At 38.5% G+C, this 27,101-nt stretch overlaps 1 protein-coding gene across 1 annotated transcript; it reads left to right on the forward strand.

The window, feature by feature from the left end:
- The first annotated feature begins 1,578 nt into the window (after positions 1–1,578).
- Positions 1,579–3,153, forward strand: LOC137827280 (hydroquinone glucosyltransferase). The gene has a single exon (XM_068633566.2). It carries the CDS (start codon positions 1,638–1,640, stop codon positions 3,030–3,032), a length of 1,395 nt encoding a protein of 464 aa, XP_068489667.1. The 5' UTR covers positions 1,579–1,637; the 3' UTR covers positions 3,033–3,153.
- The last annotated feature ends 23,948 nt before the right edge of the window (positions 3,154–27,101 follow it).

Consider the following 27,101-nt stretch of genomic DNA (forward strand, 5'->3'; position numbering starts at 1 on the left):
TGCTTCGTAATCAATGGAATACTTATCTTAATTACTGTGGTAAAATCAAGTTTAGGGTTACTCATATTTTTCGTGAAAGAAATGTGTGTACTGATAACTGGGCTAATTTGAGATTTATTCATAGAGAGTCATTTCATTAGTATAATAAGCTTCTATCTAGTGTGTTTTTAGAATTATTTATGAATATGTATAATTTACATATGTATCGTTTTTGTTAATATATAAATTTTTGTCTAGTCTTCCAAATTTTTTTGTATTTTTTTTAATAATACTTTTCCGTGATGGTAGATGATTGTTTTTACTTGAGGTGTCAGTATAACTGTGATATCAAGTTGCATAGTATATGCCTAACATGAAAACTTTAAATAAATAAAAAAACTAGTTTAAAACAAATTCAAGTAAAAATCGTGTTATGTACCACGATTTTAGTTCTTCACACGAATTATTAATTTTATTAATTTTTTTTCTAAATTAATAATTTACTTAATGTACAAAATAAAAGCAGAGTATAAATTTTTATAGGAAGTAAAATGTAACTCAAACAAGATAGATTCCCTGATTATGAGTGAAAAGGGACTCAGCTAAAGAGATAAACACTTGACTTGATTATTTAACCACGCAACCCCTCTTCGGATTGATACCCCAACAAATGTCGTAGGAGTATATTATTGGAATAAACAAAAACTAAATATTAAGTAAACAAAACATTGCGACAATACTATGTTCATGGATTCGAAAGCTTTAACTTTTTATATGATTGTGAAATGATTTTTTTCACAACTTTATTAAATAAAAAGGTGAAAAAATATATTTCTTCAACGTATATTCATTAGTTGTTACCGTGTATATTACATAAAAGTCGAAATAAAAATAAAAACAAAAACATCATTTGATAAAATCACATTAATTGTAATATGCAATCTGTTTTATTAGCCAAGTTGGAGATATTCTTCTTATCTTAAAATAATTGCAGTCTTAGACTTTTAAAAGAAAGTTTATGATATTTTCCACATTTAATTAAATAATGATTTTTCCATTCCTAATTTATTTCTAAATAAAGTAAACCAATATTTGTATTTACAGTAGATAAAAGTACTGCATTCAAAGAAAGAATTGTGCTATTAAAAATAAAATTACTATAATAATAATAATAATAAACAACTGCCAAATTTATTTAATTTATTAGAAAAGTTTAAAATTGGTGATTCTTGAAGATGGGGTAGGTAGTATGAAGAGATAGAAAAATTGTAGTTTGAGACTGAAGGTAGGTGGGTGAGTTGTTTCCACTAATAAGAATAAGAAAAAGTATGATTGTGGCTGAAAGCTACCAAGAGTTCAAAATAGATTAATGACTTTGACTATGAAAATGACCATAAGATATGAGTAGTACAAAATAGATCAGTCTTCGATGTCTGTGCACCAATGCCTGTCATCTTCTTGTACTAATATATTCTATTATACTGTAGTTTAAAAGACAAATAATTTTTTTTATTAAGATGTTAAGAAATAAAATAATTTTAAAATTATATTAACATATTTGAATTATAAACTGATTTATTATAATGTAAAGTAGTGAACTTTTTGAAACATAAATAGTATAAGTTTGCAAGCAGAGAAAGCATTGTTACTACACATCAATGGAGAAACCTCACATAGCAGTGCTTCCGAGTCCTGGCTTCACCCATCTGGTCCCAATTCTTGAGTTCTCCAAACGCCTTCTCCATCTCCTCCCACATTTTCACATCACATGCTTCATTCCCTCAGTTGGGTCACCCCCTTCTTCATCCAAAGCATACCTTCAAACTCTTCCACCAACCATAACTTCCATTTTCCTTCCCCCCATCACCCTTGAACAAAATACAGATCCCTCTATCCTTGCACTCCAAATTGAACTCTCCGTCAATCTCTCTCTACCCTACATAAGGCAAGAATTGGAGTCCCTATGCTCAAGAGCAAAGGTTGCAGCTTTGGTTGTGGATGTTTTTGCACATGGGGCTTTGGACTTTGCCAAGGAATTTAACCTCTTGTCTTACATTTACCTCCCTCAATCCGCTATGTTGCTTTCCTTGTACTTCTACTCATCAAAGCTAGATGAGATACTCTCTTCTGAGTCCAGAGACCCAAAAGAGCCTATCAAGATTCCTGGTTGTGTACCTATTCTCAGCACAGATCTCCCTCTCCCTTTTCAAAATCTCTCTAGCATAGGTTACAAGGGGTTTCTTGAACGTTCCAAAAGTTTTCATGTTCCGGATGGTGTCTTTATGAATACCTTCCTTGAATTGGAATCAGAGGCTATAAGAGCTTTGCATGAACACGTCAAAGGGAAGCCTGGGATTTACCCTGTTGGACCCATTATTCAAATGGGGTCGATTGATCACGAAAATGGGATGGAGTGTTTAAGATGGTTGGATGAGCAAGAACCCAAATCTGTTTTGTATGTATCCTTTGGAAGTGGTGGCACACTTTCTCAAGACCAACTCAATGAGTTAGCCTTTGGGTTGGAACTGAGTGGGCAAAAGTTTCTTTGGGTTGTGAGAGCCCCTAGCGGTGCGGTCAATTCTGCTTACTTTGGTGCTGAAACGAAGGACCCTCTACAGTTTCTGCCACAAGGTTTCTTGGAGAGAACCAAGCAGCAAGGGTTGGTTGTTCCTTCTTGGGCACCTCAGATTCAAGTGCTTGGTCACAGTGCAACTGGGGGGTTCCTTTCTCACTGTGGTTGGAACTCAGTGCTTGAAAGTGTTGTGCAAGGTGTGCCAGTGATAGCATGGCCCCTCTTTGCTGAGCAGAGCCTGAATGCAGCAATCCTAACTGATGATCTAAAGGTGGCACTTAGACCAAAAGTTGACCACAGTGGATTGACAGAAAGAGAAGAAATTTCTAAGACTGTGAGAGGCTTGATGGAAGAAAAAGAAGGCAAGGAAATTCGAAAAAGAATGGAACTTCTGAAGATTGCTGCTGCTAATGCGATAAAAGAAGATGGATCATCTGCAAAGACTCTGTCAGAATTGGTTGCGAGTTTCAAAGGCTTTTAGCATATCATTTTCAATTTTAGTTGTTGTGCTTTGGTTTCCTTTCCCACTCATCTAAGGTTTCAACAAGGATATTTCACTAATTTAAGAGTGCACACAATTATTTGCTCAGTGCTACGGAAAAGATATTGCGTTCTAATTTATATCTTTAAACAATTTCTTGCTTTGTATACAATCATATAATTATTACACTATGGATGGAAAACTTTGTTCACATGTAAAAAGTAAAGCATGTTCACATGTCAAAGAAAAGCGTATCCGAAAGAAAAATAAAGAAAAATATAGTTTGATAATCCTTATAATTATATACTCTACTACGGGATGGTCGGATAGCCAACTAGCCGACTAGGATTACAGACAAACACGTAATTAAACGAGAATAAACTAGATTAAACGCAAAACATGATTAAGGTGCAATTGGGCCTTCAACTGGACTCAAAAGCAGGTCCATAACAGTCAGAGCCCATCTATAATAGTATAAATAGAGGAAGAGACACAACACTCGAGGTGACTATTCACTTTCTACCCCTCTGATACTTAACTCTCGAACTGACTTGATCATCGGAGTGTCTTCGCAGGCACACCCCCCATCGTGTTCAGACCAGAGCCCAACCGAGAGACTGGGAAGACGAGAAGATTGCAACAAGAGGAAGTGTTCTGCAAGGTTCTAATCTTGTAGGAACATTTTGGCGCCCACCGTGGGGCCGAAAGGAAACCCCGCAAAATATCCACATGGTAACTACGAGGAACATGACGGGCAACGACAGGAATGTGCAAGAGAAAACCAGTCACCCAGATCCTATGGCACTAATCTTGAAGATACAGAAGGAGATGAAGCTGTTAAAAAAGAAAAGCGAAGAAGAGATTAGAGGGATAAAACAAAGAAATGAAAAGGAGATGGAAACTTTGAGGAAGGAGAATGCCCGAATGAAACAAAAACTCGCAGAGAAGTCAGACATCCCGGAAGCTGTGGGTGATATCCCCTCGGGTGATAATGCGAATACGGATGTACACGAGGTCGAAAATTCATATCAAGAAAATATCAGGCCGGCCTCAACTAACGCGTTAGGCACGACTCCCCGAATAATCCCCTTTGCCGAAACCATCCTTGAAGTTCCTTTGCCGAGGACTTGGAACAATCCCACGTTGGATAAATATGATGGAACCACAGACCCAGACGAACATGTGAATGCGTACCTAACCCAGGTTGGCTTGCACACAACAGAAGACGCGCTATGGTGCCAAATATTTCCCACCTCTCTTAAGGGGGCAGCCTTAAGCTGGTTCACCCGACTACCGTCTCAGTCCATAGATTGTTTTGACACACTTGCAACTAAGTTCGGAGCTCAGTTACCAGCGACCACACCACCTCACTTCGATCGCCTTGGTGAATATTCGACAAGAGAAGTCAGAGTCCTTGAGAGCCTTTATGAACAGATTTGGCAAGATGGCTTTGGACATACGGAACCTAATTCCCAAAGTGGCGATGCACCACATGGTAACTACGCTAAAGCCGGGACCGTTTTCAAATAGTTTATGCATGCAGTCGGCCACAACATTGGATGAGTTGCGCCAAAGAGCCACCAAATACATGCAGATGGAGGAATTGAAAGAATTCCGAAACAAGGCTCAGGTACCTGATGAACCCGAGAGGAGGGGTGACAGGAGCAGACCAACACAATTCGGGAAGCCTACAGATTTTCCCAAAGGACCGCGTTTCACCCGTTACACCCCATGATGGCCGAAAGGTCGAGAGTCATGGAAGAAGCCCTCAATGCCGATCTCCTGAGAGCACCGAGTAGAACTCCCACCCCGCAGAGTGCGATCAGACGAAGCATTGTCGGTACCACCGCAATTTTGGGCACACAATAGAAGATTGTTGGGCCCTGAAAGATAAGATCGAAGAGCTCATACAAGCAGGCCATTTGCGACGTTTCGTCCAAACAAGCCGTGAGGATGGAAAAACTAAAGTAGACGTCGGAAAGAGGCAAGAGGTACGTAGGAACACCTCGAAGAACGAGCGACGAGGTCGAGAAGGCTGCGAAGGCCGAGGAGGAGGAAACCACCGAGGAACCATACCCATACGAGGAGTAATAAACACAATTGTCGGAGGTTTCGCAGGAGGGGGTACGACATCATCCTCCCGAAAAAGGCACCTCTGAGCAGTCAACTTTGTGTACTCCATCAATAGAAGTAATAGGAGGGACTTGCCACCTATGCTTTTCACAAACGCAGACTTCAGAAACATAAACCCAAGACCTGACGAACCTATGGTGGTCACTATTGAAGTAGCCAACTTTGTCATCATGAAAACTCTAATAGACCAAGGGAGTTCTGAGGATATCTTGTATTGAAAAACCTTCCGGAAGATGGGCATATCGGATGATGACATCGTCCAATATGATGAGCAAATTATTGGTTTTGCGGGACAGAGAGTCAATACCAAAGGATACATTGACTTGGACACCAAGATTGGAGAGGAAAACCGAGACTGCCGGACAATCAAAATCAGATACCTGTTAGTTGATGCTGAAACGTCTTATAATATCCTGATCGGACGATCCTCCCTCAATAAATTGGGAGCCATAGTTTCGACCCCTCATCTGGCCATGAAGTTCCCAACCGACAATCCAAGCCGGGGCCGAGAGGTGGTCACCCTTCACGCCGACCAAAAAATTGCGAGAGAATGTTATGCTGCAAGTTTGAAGATTCTTCCACTGCCGACACCTACTCGGAGGGCCGAGGTTCATCATATATTCCTAGGTGATGACTTGGATCCAAGACTGAACGACGAACCTCAAGTGGAGCTAAAGGAAGAGGTAGTGCTATGTCAGGTAGGGCGGGAAGGACAAAATACACGACTGGGATCGACCTTGGGAGAGGAGGAAAAGAACATTATCACGATTGTTCTATTTAAAAACACAGATTTGTTCGCATGGTCAGCAACCGACATGCCAGGTATAGACCCCCGAATAATCTCGCACAAGTTATCGATCTATAAGGAGGCCAGACCAATAGCCCAGAAGAAGAGAAAGTTGGTTGGAGAGAAAGGACGGATAGTCGAGGAGGAAACCAGAAAACTTCTGGATGCTGGTTTTATTTGAGAGGTACATTACACTACGTGGCTGGCAAACATAGTCCTGGTGCAAAAGAATAATGGAAAATGGCGGATGTGCACCGACTATACTCATCTTAATAGGGCCTGCCCCAAAGATGCATACCCACTACCAAGCATTGACCGATTGGTAGACGGGGCAGCCGGCTAAAAAGTGTTAAGTTTACTCGATGCATACTCCGGATACAACCAAATACGCATGAATCCAGCAGACCGGGAGAAGACAACTTTCATTACCGACAGAGCCAACTTTGTTGATCCAAGTGGTGTTCAAGCTTTGAAGAATCCAAAACCCTTTGAAGGATGTTGAAGGCTAGGCTGTGCTTGCTGTTGCTGAGCTGTCTTAGATAGGATCTGGGGTAGATTGTGTTTGTAATCCACTCTTGATTGAATCCAAAGCATAGGCATTCTCAATCTTTTTAAAAGAAAAGTGTTTTTCAAACTAAGTGAAAAACAACCTGTTGTTTTGTCGAAACAACCGATTGTTTTATACTTAGATGTTTTTTGAAAAGGTTGAAAAATGTTTTTATGGTTGACTTGCTGTCAAAACCAAAACAACCGATTGATTCGTGGAAACAACCGATTGTTTGTTTTGGTACCATAACAGAAAACTGTTTTGTGCTTTGACTGAGCATTAAATGATTTTCTAACTGTTTACGCTCCAGTTTTTAATGCTTTGACCAATCTTTAAATGCAATGAAAAGTTTGTTAAGATTTGATAACAAACATCTTTGAATATAAAACAGTAAAACAAATTTGGTTTTTACAAGAACACAAGTTTTGAGATTTTGAAAGAGTTGAGATTGCTTAGAGATTGAGTTTGATCAAAGAGTGTGAGATAGGATTTTCTCTTGTATTGATTTCAGATTTCATTTTGTAACAAGTGTAATCCTTGTATCTGTTAAAAGAACTTTGTGTGTTTGCTGAGAAGTGTTGTGTGTTCTTGAGGGGATCAAGATCAGCATTCTTAGTATGGGTGTGTTGACCAAGAGAAGTGTGTGTCTTGAGGGGATCAAGGTCACTTTCTTGGTTGTGTTGTAAGTGATCTAGGTTTGATTACTTAGTGGAATTCCTCAGTGGTTTCTGAGAAGACTGGATGTAGCTCTGGGTTTAGAGTGAACCAGTATAAACTTCTGTGTGCATTCTCTCTATCCTTAATCTCTTTAAATTCAGTTTTGATACTTGCAAACTGGTATAAACAACCGATTGTTTTTCTAGTGCTGTTGTTTTTGCTTTGTGTTTTGGCAAACTGAATTTCTTATCATTTGTTTCTCGAAGTAATTTCATTCTTGACTTAAAAATTCTGAGAAAACCCTCTTTAAACAATTCACCCCCCTCTAGTTTAAAGCCATCCATTCTTACAATTGGCATCAAGAGCTTGGTTCTTGAAATTTATTCAAGTGTGATCCTAAAACTGTTTTTTGATGGCTGATAGACTATCTTTTGGGGAAGGTGCTTCAATCAACAGACCACCTCTGTTTTGTGGTTTGAACTACCAATTTTGGAAAGTGAGAATGAAAATCTTTATGGAATCACTTGACAAAGGAATTTGGGATGCAATTGAAAATGGTCCTTTTGTCCCAAAGCTTGAAAAAGATGGATCTTTCATTGAAAAGCCTTGGTCTCAATGGACTGATTCAGAAAGCAAGAAGGCCAAATTCGATTGCATTGCTAAAAACATTATAACCTCTGATTTAAATACAGATGAGTTTTTCAGGGTCTCGCAATGCAAATCAGCAAAAGAAATGTGGGACACCTTAGAGGTAACTTGATGGCAAATTTCATGAAGTTCTTCTTGAATCATGTAAGAGATGGTGCGGAAGCCATGGATGTGTGTGTGCAAGATCCTCCTAAGAGTGATGTTGATCTTGAAGGTGCATGGTGTGTATGAACATTGGGAGGTTCGGCCAGCCCAAGGAAAGGTGAAGGATGTGAAGTTTAGAGCCTAGAATTCTAGGGAGAAGCAAAGCTTGGCACAAAATGGCAGCATAACTTTACTCACAATAAACTTGGAAAATACAAGAGATAGCCTTCCTATTTATAGGCTATAGAACTGTAAAAGCTAAGCTAATTCCTAATGAAATGGGAGCCAAATGAAATGCAATTCACAATACACATGGCACATGACCGGCCAAACAACTAGGTTCTAGAATGTTCACTCATTTATGCTTTCTACACTACTCTAATTACTTAGCCACCCTTAATGGGCTTCCATGTGACAATTACAAGGTCTTCTCAAAACCGTAGCTTGACCCATATGTATGTGAAGCTAGACGGTCTAGGATTCCTCCTAGATACTCCTTATGTAGCCACTCCTCATCATGGCCTAGACGCTCCTCATCATAGGCTAGACGCTCCTCATCATGGGCTAGACGGTCTAGTCTTGAAAGCTTTGGCTTTTCATAGTGTGGTGAGCTTGGGCCCTCCTCCATCATCCCCTCCCTCTTGAAAAGGATTTGTCCTCAAATCCAAGGCTTTTGCTAAGGGGATGGTTGTGGCTGGATGGTGTCCATCATCTCCTCCTTCTTGAGAAGATCTATCCTCAGATTTGCATTCTTGATCTCGGATAGCAGCCTCTTGCTTCGTCAAGATGTGTCCTCCCGAATCAAATATCAATCTATGTGAATCTTGAAACAAAGCAAAGGAGTTAGGGTGAGCCTTTGGAGAACAAATAAATGTGTGAAGTTGCCATCTTTGTTTTTCTCTTGTTTTGGCCAACTTCTCACAATACCTCCCTTTTGAGGGTTGTAGGTTCCCTCTAATCCTCTTATGTTTTCTAAAATTTTCAAAAGTAGTTACTTTTCCCTTAGGCATAATCCCTTTAAGAAATGGTAACAACTTAAAAAAGGCAAGAGGACATTGGGCACATACAACTTTAAATGGAGAAATATGAGTAATCTTGTGGACTACTCCATTGTATGCATGCTTATAAGGAAAAGGATTCTTATCCCAAGATTTGTGAGTGTCCTTCATGATTTCGTGAAGCATAGAAGGAAGAGCTATGTTTTCAAATTTTGAAGCTCTATCATTTGAAAATAAATCATGGAGGCTTGTCACGTTTCTTAGGACGAGTTTATCCATATCCATGAAGAATGAATCAAGACCTTTTGTCGTCCTAGGAAGCTCTAATTTGAAATGTGTGTCTTCCCAAGGATTTTTTACAAAAGGTGAAGAAGTATAGAGTTCTTGAGACTTTGCTTTAGGTGTATTTTGAAAACAAGAGTTGTACCTAAAGTAATGTCTTTGAACCTCTTTTCTCATGGGTGACAAAAGTTTTTCTCTTAAAAGCTCTAGAGTTTCATCAACTCTCATTTGCCCCATGAGTTCTCCTTCTTGTAGACTTTTTCTCTTATGTGCAAAGAGAGTCTCGTTGGTACAACCATTGTTTATGAAAATTTGTACATTTTGCAATGGTTGTCTCAATAAGACATGGCAAGTTGTTCTAGGCACTACTTCATACAAAATTTGGTAGGTGCTTATAGATAACTTGTCATTCTTTTGGGGATATCTTAACACATTTGAGAAATAGTCTTGATCTACGCAAGCTTCTTTTAAAGACTCTTCTTTTGTGCTCATGCTTGCAAGTGTTCCTTTACAATAGGAAAGGCTAGGTTGTTCAACAAGAAGCATGTTTGTAAAGGTATTTTCAATGTGCTTGACTTGTTGAATGACCTTGTGGGAAGGAACACTATTCTCCCACGCCTTTTGTTTCCCAAAATTTTTCTCTTTTTCTATTTTTTCTTCATCCCTTTTGTGTTTCATTTGTATTTGGTCTTTTACCACTTGGGAATGTGGTAATTGGCTAAGTACAAACTTTTTGTGCTTGTGGATGAAAGAAATCTCGTTAGTTAGACCATTATGCGAGGATTTCTTATCAAATTGCCATGGTCTACCTAATAAGATGTGGCAAGCTTCCATAGGTACTACATCACATAAAACATTGTCTTTGTAGTTACCTATAGAAAACTCGATCTCCACTTGTTTGTCTACACGTAGTTCTCCATCCTCATTGATCCATTGTAAATTGTACGGTTTTGGATGAGGAACTACTTGTAGTTTTAGTTTTTCAATCAATCTAGTGCTACAGCAATTGCAGCATGATCCACCATCCACAATAAGAGAGCATATATTTTCTAAAACATTGCATCTAGTATGAAAAATGTTCTCTCGTTGTGTCTCCATGGATGCACTAGGTTGATTGTGGAGGATTCTTTGAATCATCAATAAGTCCCCCTCCAAAGGATTTATCCTGTCTCCTTCCCCCTTTTCTTGTGTACTAGGTTCATCCTCACCACTTGTGTACTCATCTTTTCCTTTTAAGAACAAAATCCTTTGGTTTGGACATTGTGCTTGCACATGTCCTCTTCCAAAACATTTAAAACACTTGGTGTCCCTAGCACGGATGTATGGGGTGGAGGCATCTTTCACTAAGGGTTTGGTAGTTTCTTTGGGTTCGTCTCTAGGTGTACTACCCTCCCTTTTAAAGTCTTTTTTTGGATAAGAGGTGGAGTAAGAACCCACCCTTTGACTTGAAGTTTTGCGCAAATTTTGTTGTTCAACTTTAATGCAAAGTTGAACCAAATCATTCAAGTCTTGGTAGGGTAATAGTTCTACTCTATCCCTTATCTCAAGGTTGAGCCCACTTAGAAACCTAGATATGGTGGTGGTTTCTTCCTCTCTAATGGATGCTCTCATCATGTAGAGCTCCATTTTCTGCCTATACTCTTCCACACTCAAGTTCTTTTGTTGGAGTCTTTTGAGCTTGTCCATCAACTCCCTATGGTAGTAGGAAGGTATGTGGCGACGTCTTAGGGCTCCCCTAAGGTCATTCCAATATTCTATGGGAGGCTCCCTATGAAGACGTCGGTCTCTCTCTAGAGAGGTCCACCAATACATGGCATTGCTTTGGAAACTAAGGGTTGCTAAGGGTACCTTCCTCTCTTCACTCACCCCATGGCAAGCAAAGAGTTGCTCGACTTTCATCTCCCAATCTAGGTAGGTCTCTACATCTTCCTTGCCATAGAAATGGGGTAGGTCTACCCTTACTTCCCTTGGGCTCTCTTGCTCCCTTTGTCTAGTTCTTCTAGGGGGTGGTTGGTAATAGTCATTGATTCTAAGGCTTCCCTCCCCTAGAAACTGATTACTTTTAGAATGGGATGCATGAGTATGAGTTTTTTTTTATTTTTGGGATTTCTCTTCTTGGGGTTTAGCCAATTCATTAATTTTATTCTCATTCTCCAATTGTCTACAAGAAATCATTTGTACAGCTTGTGAAACTTCTTTTAAAAGAGATTTTATAGATTTGACTTCACTTTCAATAGACTTTGGAGAGTGAGGAGGAGAAGACATGGCTAAAGTTTTTGTGTATATAAGTGTTTTACCTTGAGGAAATTTAGGAAAGTCAAAGAAGGTAGTTTTCCAGGTAAGGGAGGTGAGTCACAAAGGACTACTTAAGTACCAAGCCTTTGCCTTAGCCAAAAACTATCCCTCAATGTCTTCACACCAAAACTTCCTCTTAGTAAACCACTTAGAACACAATTAAGTTGAGAAATCAAAACTTTTTTTTTTCAATGAAAGAAAACAATGTATGCTAACTAATTAACAAAGCTAGACAGTTTTAACAAAGCTTAAAACAACCACACATACAAAACGTTACTAGTTAAGCAATATAGAAACAACTAAAAACAATTAACAATTGCTAATTAAAGAGTTCTATACTAGTCGGCCCTAGGTGAGGCTTCTTGGACACTTGGAGCCCTTGAAGACACACTCACCGTCTAATAACGTAATTAAGAAGTAATTAACACAAATTAAGTTGCAAGGAAATTAAGAAAACTCCCTTTGTTGATCCTCTTTTTGCTAAATGCACTTCCTTGTTGTCTTTGCTTGTTGGTCCTCTAAGTGTTTGTAGTGTTTTTCAAGAAAGCTTGATTCGGCCTTGGCTTTGTTTCCCCTTAGAATGAAGGTCTTAATTCTCCAATTCCAGCACCTATCAAAAGACTAGACCTTACCCAAGTCAAGTTTCCATTCAATTAAGCACCAAAGGAGAATAAATTCCAGCACCAAATTAGAGGTCAAAGAACAAAAGCAAGAAACAATTTAACTGAATAAAACCGTACCACCAAAAGGAGTTAGATTATGACAACTAGAAAGAGGTCCAAGAAATATTAAGCAAGCAAATAAAAGGTACTCAAATAAAGGTAGGCACACAAAAGAATTCCTAAGAATGTCACTAGAATTAGATTACAAAATAAAAAACAGCACCACTGGAAAATTTGTTGTGGGCCAGAAACGTGTTTTTTCCCCAATTTATGCTGAGCTTTGTTTTTAAGATATGATTCTGAAATTTGATATGCAAGATATTAAAGATCTTAGCTAAAATCTGGCTTTGGAATCACTCAAAACGCATGCACCATTTTTTTTAATAAATTTTGCAATTTTGGTGTTCAGTTACGCCAGCTGTAGCGCCTCAGATTTGCACACTGATTTTAAAAGATTTATCATTTTTTTTCTGTTGATTCTTTTGTGCTAATTATTTTTTTGTCCTTTCTATAACACTTCAAACTTGCATATTCCAGAGAATCAAAATTTTCCTATGAGTGAAAATATTTTTCTGGAACAAAACAGCCAGCACAGAAAATGTGAAACAAGGGATTCTGGAAACTGGAAACAAAAAACAACAAGATACCAAAATTTAAACACAATGGAATTTGTAAAATAGAATTTGTGTAGGATCTAAACACAAATAGGAACTCAAACTAAAATTAAAAAGGCACCAAAAGATCAAAGAACAGCAGATTCAAAGCAAATGTAAATACCCAAAATCAAGAAACAATCAAGCCAAATAAAGGACTACTATGAATTGATGACATTGTGGATGAACATGACTTGACAAAACATATATGGATTCAGAAATTAAAGACTCAAAGAGTATAATATGAACCAAATTAAAAGTGCAATAAAGACTCAAAAACCTAAAAGAAAACAACAACTCAAAGGTGTATGGAATCCTATCACAATTTGCACAAGAATTGTTCAAGATCAATTGAACAAAGTGCACCGGTTGGATCTTCCAAATAGCACACCAAAACAATTTAAAATGTAAAAAACAGCAAGAAAATTATGGAAATAAGATGAACAACATGAAATAAAGAAGAACTAAAAATGAAAAGACCAAAAGCAACTCATCTTGAAGAACCTAAGCTCTGATACCAAATGATGGCAAATTTCATGAAGTTCTTCTTGAATCATGTAAGAGATGGTGCGAAAGCCATGGATGTGTGTGTGCAAGATCCTCCTAAGAGTGATGTTGATCTTGAAGGTGTATGGTGTGTATGAACATTGGGAGGTTCGGCCAGCCCAAAGAAAGGTGAAGGATGTGAAGTTTAGAGCCTAGAATTCTAGGGAGAAGCAAAGCTTGGCACAAAATGACAGCATAACTTTACTCACAATAAATTTGGAAAATACAAGAGATAGCCTTCCTATTTATAGGCTATAGAACCGTAAAAGCTAAGCTAATTCCTAATGAAATGGGAGCCAAATGAAATGCAATTCACAATACACATGGCACATGACCGGCCAAGCAACTAGGTTCTAGAATGTTCACTCATTTATGCTTTCTACACTACTCTAATTACTTAGCCACCCTTAATGGGCTTCCATGTGACAATTACAAGGTCTTCTCAAAACCGTAGCTTGACCCATATGTATGAGAAGCTAGACAGTCTAGGATTCCTCCTAGATGCTCCTTATGTAGCCGCTCCTCATCATGGCCTAGACGCTCCTCATCATAGGCTAGACGCTCCGTTTGAGACTAGACGCTCCTCATCTTGGGCTAGACGGTCTAGTCTTGGACGCTTTGGCTTTTCATAGTGTGGTGAGCTTGGGCCCTCCTCCATCATAACTCATGAAGGTACAAATGAGGTAAAGAGAGCTTGGAAGCATACTCTAATCCAAGAGTATGAGATGTTCAGAATGCTCAAAGGTGAAACAATTGCTGAAGTGCAGAAAAGATTCACGCACATCATCAATCATCTCATGAGCCTTGACAAGACCTTTGAAAAGGAAGAGCTAAACATCAAGATCCTGAAATGTCTTGATAGAGCCTGGCAACCTAAGGTAACTGCTATATCCGAATCTAAAGATCTAACATCCTTGAGTATGGCTTCTTTGTTTGCCAAGCTTAGGGAACATGAGTTAGAGATGAATCGACTCAATGTTCAAGAAAGCGAAGACAAGCACGTAAGGAGCATAGCCTTAAAAGCTTCCAAGCACAAAGGCAAACAAGAATCCAACGATGGTAGTGATGAGGAAAACCTTAGCTTGCTGTCAAGAAAGTTTAGCAAATTCTTGAAGAGGAACCGCAACAAGGACAACAACAAAGATAGGTATGGAAACAAGAAATCCAATTATTTTATTTCCAATAACTATACTTGTTTTTGTTGTGGTGAGCAAGGTCACATAAAGGCAGATTGTCCAAACAAAAGCAAGGAGAAAAATCCTAGCTACAAGGAAAAGAAGGGCAAGACAAAGAGAGCCTACATAGCTTGGGATGAGAATGAGGTATCATTATCAAGCTCTTCATCAAGTGAAGATGAGAAGGCAAACATCTGTTTGATTGCTGAAGATGATAATGAATCTTGCAGCTCAAGTGAAGTAAGTTCTTGTGCTTCTTTAAATGAACAAAATTATAGTGAATTGCTTGAAGCTTTTCAAGAAACTCACGATGAAGTTAATCGATTGGTGCTTTCAAACAACCGATTGAAAGAACTTAACAGCTGGCTGGAAAAGAGAGTGAAAGCAATTGAAGATGAGGTTGAAAATTCTAAAAAGGATTTCAAAAATCTGGAAAATCATTTAAAAAATTCTTCTTGCAAGTGTGACACTCTCATTTGCGAAAATTGTGAAAATCTTGAGATAAAGGTTTATTATCTTGTTGACACTGTGGACAAGCTTTCAAAAGGGAAATCTTACTTTGAGAATATCTTGGCATCTCAAAGTTATGTTTTTGGAAAGGCTGGTTTAGGCTTTAATCCCCAAAACAAACAAGATAAGTTTTCAATTTTTTTTTTCAAGAAAGCCAGTAAAACAACCGATTGTTAAGTCGAAACAACCGGTTGTTACATGCTTTTACTGCATGAAAAAGGGTCATTCAGTTAGATTCTGCAAAATAAGGAAGTTTTCTGTTCCCAGGGGCTACATGAAATGGATTCCTAAAGGATGTGAGGTTCCAAATGAGAAAAAGAAATCAATTGGACCCACATTTGTGAAGGGGACAAATCTTGTTGCTTGAACTCATGTTTGTGCAGGAAATCTAAAGAAGTGTGAAGGACTAAGTCATCTGATCAAGTTCTTAGAAGAAAAAGACCAACATTGAAGCTGAATCAATGTTCTATATCTGTCCAAAAGCCCTCAATAGTTAAAATAAGGCTTCTTGATCACAAAGCACATGGCTCATTGAAAGAACAACATAAAGGATAAGACCTTCCTTATCTCTGTTCTTAATTCCTGTTTTTAAGTTCATTATCATGTTTGTATAACCTCTTTAAAATGTTCAATTTCATATGCTTTGAATTCTTTCTGCTCATAGTTAAAATTCAAAATCAGTTTTAACTACTGCAGAAAAACAACCGATTGTTTCCTCGAAACAACCGATTGTTTTGAGTCTGACAGCACTGTGAAGAAATCAATTTAATTTATTTTTTTGAATTTCTATCCGTTGCAAAACAAATTAAAGAAAGAATCCTTGGTCAATGAACCTGTGTTGAAAGCTGATAACTCTCAAAAGGAAGTTACAACAGTCATAATGATGGCATTTCATGTGTTCTTCTTGAATCAAAGTAGTAAAAAGTGATGCGGAAGCAATGGGTGAGTGAAACAAAGCCCTCCTAGGAGTTGTGTTGGCTTTGAAGGTGCATGATGAGTGTGGTGTTTGAGTGGTTCGGCCAGCTCAAGGGAGAAAGGTGAAAGGATTGAAGTTTATAGCCTAGATTTCTAGGAGAAGTAAAGCTAGTGCACAAAAATGGCAGCATAACATTACTCAATTAAACTTGAAAATACAAGGTGTAGGCTCCTCCTTTTATAGGCTAAGGAGGACCATAATGCAACCCTAATGCTAGCCAAATGAAATGTAAATGTGAAGCACATGGGTGCACATGGCACATGGGTGCACAAATGAGCACATGGGGAGGGGTGTGTCTAGTTTTTATGCTCACCCCCTCCATGGTCTTTCTAGAATGTTCACACAAAAAAAATGCTTTCTACACTACTCTAATTACTAAGCACCCCTAATGGGCCTTTATGTAACAATTACAAAAAGGTCTTCTCTTCCCAAAACCGTAGCTTTGACCCATGTGTATGTGAAGCTAGACGGTCTAGAAGGAATCCTCATCATGGCCTAGACGCTCCTTATGTAGCCGCTCCTCATAATGGCCTAGACGCTCCTCTTCATGGGCTAGACACTCCTTTTTTAGTCTAGACGCTCCTCATCATAGGCTAGACCGTCTAGTCTTGGAGGCTTGGCTTTCATCGTGTGGTGAGCTTGGGCCCTCCTCCATCATCCCCTCCCTTTTGAAAAGGATTTGTCCTCAAATCCAAAGCTTTTGCTTTTGAGGGGGCTTGTTGTGGCTGGATGGTGTCCATCATCTCCTCCTTCGGGAAAAGATCTATCCTCAGATTTGCTAACTTGATCTCGGATAGCAGCCTCTTGCTTCGTCAAGGTGTGTCCTCCCGGATCAAATATCAACCTATGAGAATCTTGAAACAAAGCAAAGGAGTTAGAGTGAGTATTTGGAGAACAATTAATTGTGTGAAGTTGCCATCTTTGTTTTTCTCTTGTTTTGGTCAACTTCTCACAATGCTTCCCTTTTGATGGTTGTAGGTGCCTTCTAATCCTCTTATGTTTTCTAAAATTTCCAACAGTAGTTACTTTTTCTTTAGGCATAATTCCTTTAGGAAATGGTGACAACTTTAAAAAGGCAAGAGGACTATGTTCACATACAACTTCAAATGGAGAGATATGAGTAATCTTGTGGACTACTCCATTGTATGCATGCATAAAAGGAAAAGGATTCTTATCCCAAGAATTGTGGGTGTCCCTCATGATTTCATGAAGCATAGAAGGGAGAGCTATGCTTTCAAATTTTGGAGCTCTATCCCTTATTTTTGAAAATAAATCATGGAGGCTTGTCACTTTTCTTAAGAAGAGTTTATCCACTTCCATGAAGAAAGAATCAAGACCTTTTGTCGTCCTAGGAAGCTCTAATTTGAAATGTGTGTCTTCCCATGGATCTTTTACAAAAGGTGAAGGAGTATAGAGTTCTTGGGACGTTGCCTTAGGTGTAGTTTGAAAACAAAAGTTATACCTAAAGTAATGTCTTTGAACTTCTTTTCTCATGGGTGACAAAAGTTTTCCTTTTAAAAGCTCTAGAGTTTTATCAACTCTAATTTGTCCCATGAGTTCTCCTTCATGAAGACTTTTTCTCTTATGTGTAAGGATAGTCTCGTTGTTACAACCATTGTTTATGAGAATTTGTACACTTTGCAAGGGTTGTCTCAATAAGACATGGCAAGTTTCTTTAGGCACTACTTCACATAAAAAATTGTTTTTGTAGATGCTTATAAAAAACTTGACATTCACTTGGTGATATCCTAGCACATATGAGAAATAATCTATTTCATTTTTATCTATGCAAGCTTCTTTTAAGGATTCTTCTTTTTTTTCTAGGCTTGCAAGTGTTCCTTTACAAAAGGTAAGGCTAGGTTGTTCAATAAGAGGTATATTTTCAAAGGTATTTTTAAATCTTTGGTCTTGTTGAATGACCTTGTGGGAAGGAACACTCTTCTCCCACGCCTTTTGTTCTTCAAGGGTCTTCTCATGCTTTTCTTTTTCTTCTTTTTCTTTAGCTTCCCTTTCGACTTCCCCTCTCTTCTTTTGTGTTTTTTTTTCCTTTCTTTCTTTATGGGAAGCAAACAATTTTTCTACCCTCATTTCCCAATCTACGCATGCTTCTATATTTTCTTTTCCATGGAAATGGGGTTGGTCTACCCTAACCCCTCTTGGGTTTTCTTGTTCTTTTCTATCTCTTCTATGTCTTCTAGGGGGTGCTTGATAATAATCATTTACTCTAATGCTTCCCTCCCCAAAAGAATCATGATCTTTAGAGATATATGCATGAGAAGGTAATTTTTTTAGAATGTGAGACTTCTCATCCTTTGCTTTAGTCAAAACATTAAGTTTAGTCTCACTCTCCAATTGTCTATAAGCAATTGATTGCACAGTTTGTGAAACTTCTTTCAAAAGAGTTTTTAAAGATTTTAATTCACTTCCAATAGACTTTGTAGAATGAGAAGAAGAAGACATGGCTAAAGCTTTGTGTATACAAGTATTTTACCTTGAGAAAACTTAGGAAAGTCAAAGAAGGTAGTTTTCCAGGTAAGGGAGGTGAGTCACAAAGGACTACTTAAATACCAAGCCTTTGCCTTAGCCAAAAACTATCCCTCAATGTCTTCACACAAAACTTTCTCTTAGTAAATCACTTAGAACACAATTAAGTTGAGAAATCAAATTTTCAATGAAAGAAAACAATGCAAGCTACTAATCAACAAAGCTAGTCGGTTTAACACAAACTTAACAAAATAACCATGCAAAGCGTCACTAACTAAGCAAAAGAAAAGGCAATTACAAACAAGTAACAATTACTAATCAAGAATGCTATACTATTCGGCCCTAGGTGAGGCTTCTTGGACACTTTGAGCCCTTGAAGACACACTCACCGTCTAAACGTAATTAACAAGGTAATTAACAATAAACCAAGTTGCAAAGGAAATAAAAGAACTCCCTTTGTTGATCCTCTTTTGGTTAGTGCACTTCCTTGTTGTCTTTGCTTGTTGATCTTCCAAGTGTTTGTAGTGTTTTCTCAAGAATGCTTGTTTCGGCTTTGGCCTTGTCTTCTCCTTAGAATGATGGCCTTTAATCCTCCAATTTCCAGCACCTAGCAAAGGGCTAAACCTTAACCAAATCAAGTTCCATGCACATAAGCACCAAGGGAGAAATTAAATTCCAGCACCCAAAAAGAGAGGTCAAGGAACAAAAGCAAGAAACAAATTTAATTGAAAGAAAACAGTACCACCAAAAGGATTTAGATTGTGACAACTAGAAAGAGAGTCAAGTAATTAAAGCAAACAAATAAAGGTACTCAATTAAAGGTTGGCACACAAAAGAATTCCTAAAGAAAAGCACTAGATTAGATGACCAAATAAAAAAAACAGCACCACTGGAAAATGTTGTGGGCCAGAAAACGTGTTTGTTCCCCGATTTATGCTGATCTGTATTTTTGGAATTTGGCTCTGAAATTTGTTATGCAAGATATTCAGGATCTTATCTAAAATCTGGCTTTGGAATCACTCAAAACGGATGCACCATTTTTTTTAATAAATTTTGCAAAATTGGTGTTCGGTTAGGCCAGCTGGAGCGCTCAAGATTTGCACTCTGATTTTGTAAGATTTATCATTTTTTTTCTGTTGCTTCTTTTGACCTCATTCTTTTTTTGTCTTTTCTATAACACTTTAAACTTGCATTTTCCAGAAAATCAGAATTTTCCTATGGGTGGAAATATTTTTCTGGGTTAAAACAGCCAAAACAGAGAAGGTGTAAACAGGGGAATCCTGGAAAACTGGAAAAAACAGCAAGATAACCAAACTTTAACACAATGGAATTGTAAGAACGGAAATTGTGTAAGAACTAAGACACAATTATGAACTCAAACTAAAAATAAGAAGGCACCAAAGGATCAAAGAACAGCAGATTCAAACAATTTAAAGAGACCCAAAAGCAAGAAACAATCAAGCCAATAATAGGACTACTAAGAATTGTTGACAAATATGGATTCACATGACTTGACACAACATTTATAGATTCAGAAAATAAAGACTCAAAGCATAAAATGAAGCAAAATTAAGAAAGCAATAAGGACTCAAATTCCTAAAAGAAAACAGCCACACAATGGTGTAAGGAATCCTATCACAAGCTGCACAGAATTTGTTCAAGATCAATTGAACAATTGTGCTTTGGTTGGATCTTCCATAAGCACACCAAGAACAACTTAAAATATAAAAACAGCAAGACAAGTAAGGAATTGAAATGACAAAGATGAAATAAAGAAGAACTGAAATTAAAAGACCAAGCTACTCATCTTGAAGAACCAAAAGCTCATGATACCAAATGATGGCATTTCATGTGTTCTTCTTGAATCAAAGTAGTAAAAAGTGATGCGGAAGCAATGGGTGAGTGAAACAAAGCCCTCCTAGGAGTTGTGTTGGCTTTGAAGGTGCATGATGAGTGTGGTGTTTGAGTGGTTCGGCCAGCTCAAGGGAGAAAGGTGAAAGGATTGAAGTTTATAGCCTAGATTTCTAGGAGAAGTAAAGCTAGTGCACAAAAATGGCAGCATAACATTACTCAATTAAACTTGAAAATACAAGGTGTAGGCTCCTCCTTTTATAGGCTAAGGAGGACCATAATGCAACCCTAATGCTAGCCAAATGAAATGTAAATGTGAAGCACATGGGTGCACATGGCACATGGGTGCACAAATGAGCACATGGGGAGGGGTGTGTCTAGTTTTTATGCTCACCCCCTCCATGGTCTTTCTAGAATATTCACACAAAAAAAAATGCTTTCTACACTACTCTAATTACTAAGCACCCCTAATGGGCCTTTATGTAACAATTACAAAAAGGTCTTCTCTTCCCAAAACCGTAGCTTTGACCCATGTGTATGTGAAGCTAGACGGTCTAGAAGGAATCCTCATCATGGCCTAGACGCTCCTTATGTAGCCGCTCCTCATAATGGCCTAGACGCTCCTCTTCATGGGCTAGACGCTCCTTTTTTAGTCTAGACGCTCCTCATCATAGGCTAGACCGTCTAGTCTTGGAGGCTTGGCTTTCATCGTGTGGTGAGCTTGGGCCCTCCTCCATCACATAAAGGAATATATTCCAAAATCTTGGAAATTCAAGAGCTTTTATGACTAGTCAAAAATCACATGTGAAGACCATGTGATTTTCTGCTTTTTCTGACGTTTTCAGTGCAGGGCATGGTCAAGTCTTCTCTCTCTGGAAAATCTGGTACCCACTCATGTCATTGAATGCTTTATGATTCTGTTTTTGCTATAAAATTTGTTGCAGCTGATCTCTTCCACAAGAACAACCAATTGCTACATCTCTTGCAACATCTCTTGCAAATCTTGAGTGAGCATCTCTGTTTTCTTCTCTGCCATCATGGACTCAACTCCTCCCACCTCAAGAAGAGTCAAATCCAGAGCAGTAAGGTCTAGAGGAAGGCTTGAAGGATGGTTTTCTGGTGATAATGATCTTATTGAGAGATATAGATTTGAGACTAGCACCAAAGTGATAAACAACCCTAAAGTTGTTTGCTTTGATTGGCTGAAAATCCAAAAGCTGGACAATGTCAGAAAGCTCCTCAAAGATCAGTTCCTCAGAAAGTTCTTGGAGATGAAAGGCAATATCTATCCAGATTTGATAAGTGTTTTCTACACAAATCTCAAGTTTGAAGGAAACAACCTTGTTTCTCATGTAAAAGGTGTAGATATAGAGATCACACATGATGTGTGTTATGCAGTAGTTGGTCTTAAGTACTCAGGCCTCAAAATCAACAAGGGGAACCTCGGAGTAGTGGAGGATTTCAACAAAGTCCAATACTACAAAAGCTGCTTGAAGAACCAAAATGCACAAGTTAGGACTTGTTCGGTTGGTGGCTTAAGGCTTGATGAAAGGTTGCTAGCCCTCATTGTGACTTGGATTCTAACTCCAAGGGGGAGCAATCATTCAGTTCTTACAGAGGAGGATCTGGTGTACATCTTCTGCATTATGAAGAAGATCAGAATAAATTGGATACACATAATCAAAGAGCACATGCAAAAGGCAATGAGGTTAAGTGACTATCACTATCCATATGTTGTTTTGGTTTCTAAATTTCTACTCTATTTTGAAGTGAACCTAGAGGATGAAACATCTGAGTTGGTCAAGTCAACTTAAGAGTTGAACAATGGATCTCTTAGTAAAATGGGATTCACCAAAGTAGGTGGCAAATGGATTAGCAAAGATGGTGACCTTGGAGCCTCATTGATGGAAGAGGCCCAAGCCCATGATAGAAAAAGCCCAAGCCCAAGCCCAAATACAAGTTCAAGCTTCAGCTCAAGCCCAACAAATAGAAGATATGGGCCAACTAAGCATCATTGGATGTCTTTCTTTTGTAATTACTTTTGAGTATTTTAGTAGAACATAAAGGGAGGTGTAGGTATAAATATAAGAGGTGCAAATGTATAAAGCTAAGCCACACCTTCCATGTGACATAAAAAGAAGGTGTAGGTGTAGATGTAGGAGGTGCCAAAAAAAGATACCAAGTCACACTTTCCTTGTGACTAGGAATTGGCTCCAAATTCAAATGCTTCTCATTTGAATTTCCCTCCACTTTCTTTTGAACTTCCAGCCCTCTAAACACTATAAATAAGAGGGTTTGGCTCATGTATTTGCAAGATTATTTTGAGTAATGAAGTGCTGTCAAAATGTGCCATTCTTACTCTTTGCCTAAAATCTCTTAGGATTTAGGTCTTTAATCTTCCCAAAACTGCACCTCAAAGAGAGTTGGCTGAACCTCTCTCACTCTCACACTCTTCCTGCACCTCTAAGGCTTACACAACTCTTAGGAGAGCCTTATTCCACCACAATCCATGGATGCTTCCGCCAATTTCACCACAAAAACCGCAAGTTGAAGAACTCAAGCTATCACTTATCTAGTGTTGCTGCTGATCATGAAGAAGTTGAACATGCTGACGATATGGATTTTCAACATGAAGATCAACCTGAAGCAAATCAAGATGCTGGACCAAGTGCTGGTGCTGGAAATCAAGAAGAAAGAATGCCAACCATGTCTTCTTTTGATACATGGTCAATAGGCTTGATGGCTTTGCGAAGAATCAAAGGAATCTCCATGATCTATGTGTCAGCAATTTCCAGAGCATTGATAACAGGTTTAACAACATGGATGCACGCTTCATGACCTTAGATGAACAGATTGAGGCAGTTCAGAACCAGATCTTTGATCTTCAATACGCTGATGATGAGTGAAGAGGAAAATTAACTGGTTGATGTATCGAAACAACCGATTTTTTTTTATGTTTGTATCAGTTTCTCTTGTTTTCTGCTTCTGCTTTTTAAATCTGATGTATTAAGAACATTTATCTTTTTCATCTCTTCTTTTTGTCTATTTGTGAAGACAAATAGGGGGAGATTTATGCATTTATGCTGTATTTTTTTTTTTTTTTTTTTTTTCTGCAAAACAGTTTGTATGAGTGAAACCTTAGAGGTTTTTGCTCCTATATTTGTTTGTTGTTTTGATATGATTCCAATTGCAAGATATAGATGATTCTTTGACATTTTATGGAATCAACTTGAGTTGGAATATGAATAGGCACTTTTCTAGAATTGGATCAATGTTCTTTGATTCAAGAACTCACCAAAACTTGAGCCACCAAGCCAAAACTCATATGGAAGTCCATTTCTTGTCAATTGAACCGATTAAAAGGCATAAGAACTCAAATGAACCGTTTAAAATGCCTAACAAATGAATTGCACCGAACAAAAGCAAGAATAAAGAAGATGAACCGATTATATTCAGCAAAGAAGAAGATGAACCGAACAAAACAAGAAATAAAGCTAAAACACCGAATAGAAATGCAAGAAAGGACCTAAGACATGTTTTAAGAGTTCATATAGACATGGAGATGGAAGAATTAGATGGAAAAGAAAGAAGACTTATGTGGTTGAAGCTCTTGGTTGATGAACATGCCACTTGAAGTGTGATTGCTCCAAGATAAGTGTGAATTGCCGCCACTTGAGGAACCAAGGCACTCAAGATGAGACTAGGAAGAGGAGAAGACAATTCTCACTCACTCAATCACCAATTTGGGAGAGTTTCATTACTTCAAAAATCAATTCTGTATTTAGAAGGACCTAAGCCCTCCATATATAGGAGAATGACCGGTCATGAAGTTTACAAAGCTTACACAACAAGCTAACCAAAAGTCCCTTGCATGCTACCCATTTCTAGCGCTATAGTGAGACATGAAGGGTCAACTTCTAGAAAGTTCTAAACTAATGTCTAAAGATGCTTTACAAAAAGAGGTATCTTTAGGTTTCCCTCTTAGCACCTACCTAAACACTATTCTATATTATTTACAAATTTATACAAAAGAAACCATAAGGAGAGACATTAATTGAAGCCTATTCTTGAAAGCTTGTAGACTTCCTTGGCTTTAGGCTTGGTCCTCTCTTTATTTTATGTCTTCTTTAAATTTTGAGAAGACTAGAAGGAAGAACTTCAAATGTGTGGGTGAATGACCTCTTCCTTCATTAATAAAAGCCTCTCCTATGTGATATCTATCATACTCCTCGACTTGGAGAGAATTCGACCACGAATTCTGAATCCCTGCATATAACAAAGTTAGTTTATTTCTACAATTAAAAGTGGAAGAAAAAGGAAAACATGACTTAGCATTAGGAAACAGTGGGAGTTCAGAAAAGGAGGTTCTATAAACAGACCAAGTTGGAAAAATTTGTTTGGGAATGATGATATGTTTTGGAAAAAGACCTCTTAAATGGTGAAACCCATTAGGAGGTATGAAATAATCATCCCTAACATTTTTTAACCAAGTTGGTGTTGAAATAGGAACCTTGGGTAATGAAAAAGATAGAGAAGAAGAAGACCTTGGAGGTTCCTTTTGAAGCATAACACGAGTCAACATGATGGATTTAGTGGATAATGTGGTGTGACTCGGTTTAGTACTTACTTCTTTTTCTTTCTCATTTTGTCTTTTAGTTTTCATTTTTATTTGGTCCTCATGAACCTCTTTGGGAGAGAGGGGTTTTAAGATAACCTCTCGCCCTTGGAAGGAAAAAGACATTGTATTGGATAGACCATCATGTAAAACATGTCTATCTTATTTCCAAGGCCTTCCTAAAAGAAGATGAGTTGCTTCCATGGGCACAACATCACATAAAACCTCATCTTTATACTTTCCTATTGCAAAGTTAATGAGGACTTGTTTGTTAACCATGATTTCACCTTCGGTACTTAACCATTGCAATTTATAAGGCTTGGTATGAGAGATAGTGGGTAAGGCTAACTTTTCCACAACTCTTGCACTAACCACATTAGTGCAACTACCCCCATCAATAATCAAGGAACATAACTTGTTGATAAGGCAGCGGGTGTGAAAAATATTTTCTCTTTGAGTATCATCCAAAGATTTTGGAATTGTTCCCAACATACGCCTTATCATCAATGATTCTGCCGGTTCACCTGAGTGCAAGAGTCTTGCCACGTCAAAGGTCTCTCCTCTTGATCAGCTTCGCACCACGTTAGCCTTTGCTCCTCACGCCCTAATTCCTCGCAAGAACCTGAAGAAAACAAAGTGGCGTCGCTGCGGCCGATCGCGCTCCGACGCTCAAGTCAGTGACGGAATCACCAAAAACTCAGAGAGAATATCTCAACTCAAGGAACCGTGCGCAGTGAATCTCAGTGTACTAGAAAGTATTCTGAAAGAGTACCTCAAAAGTCTGTTAAGAGTTCCTTATATACCTGAGCATTTTCTCTCTCCTGACGGTTACACCTCTGGACACGTGGCTCGCATCCAGCTGTACACGTGTCGCCATCTGGAGCCCCCTCCACTTGAGCGTCATTTCTACTCTTCAAGCTATTCGACTAAGTTACCCATACAAGGGGTAACTTGGTGCACAGCTTCCTTGGAGCGCGACCCTTTAAGTGGCGAGTGCGGGGTGTCACCATGCACACCTTCTCTGTGGTCTCGCCTGCCGCTATCACGATCTGCTTCTCTTGCACATCATGCATGCTCTGGGAAACTGTTCCCTTGCCTCGACCTCTGGCTAGGGAATGATCATCTGATAACCTCATCTGATGGAAGAGGGCCAAGCATAACTTCACAAGAAAGACAAAAGCCAAGACATGAGCATCCAAAGCCAAACCAAGAGCGTCTAGGGCTAAGGGAGGAGCGTCTAGGCCAAAGGGGAGGAGCGTCTAGCTCAAGGTGGAGAGCGTCTAGGCCAATGAAAGGAGCGTCTAGGACCAAATTGCTAAGCCCATGGCCAAGCGAATCCATGCAGATTTGTTTATGCTACATGAAGGCCCATTAGGGGTAGCTTAGTATTAGTTGTGGTGTAAATAGCATAAACTTGATTCCATGAGACTTGACCTAGAATTGCTAAAAGATTTGGTCACTTTCTAGAAGGATTCTCCACATGGCCATGTGCTCCATGTGATGTAAATTTGCATTTCATTTTGATTAGCATAGGGTTGCATTATGGTCCTCTTTAGCCTATAAAAAGAGGAGCCTACACCTTGTATTTTCAAGTTTATTGTGAGTAAAGTTATGCTGCCATTTTGTGCCAAGCTTTGCTTCTCCTAGAATTCTAGGCTCTAAACTTCACTTCCTTCACATCTCCTTGGGCTGGCCGAACCTCCCTATAATCATACCTATCATGCACCTTCAAGATCAACACCACTCTTAGGAGGATCTTGCACACACACCTTCATAGCTTCCGCACCACTTTCTTACATGATTCAAGAAGACCTTCATGAAATGCCATCATTTGGTATCAGAGCTTGGGTTCTTCAAGATGAGTTGCTTTTGGTCTTTTCATTTCTAGTTCTTCTTTATTTCATGTTGTTCATCTTATTTCCATAATTGTCTTGCTGTTTTTTACATTTTAATTTGTTTTGGTGTGCTATTTGGAAGATTCAACCGAAGCACTTTTGTTCAATTGATCTTGAACAATTTCTTGTGCAATTTGTGATAGGATTCCATACACCTTTGAGTTGCTGTTTTCTTTTAGGCTTTTGAGTCTTTATTGCTTTCTTATTTGGT

Source organism: Phaseolus vulgaris, chromosome 8, assembly GCF_051622355.1.
Source record: "Phaseolus vulgaris cultivar YP4 chromosome 8, ASM5162235v1, whole genome shotgun sequence".
Classification (NCBI taxonomy): Eukaryota; Viridiplantae; Streptophyta; class Magnoliopsida; order Fabales; family Fabaceae; genus Phaseolus; species Phaseolus vulgaris.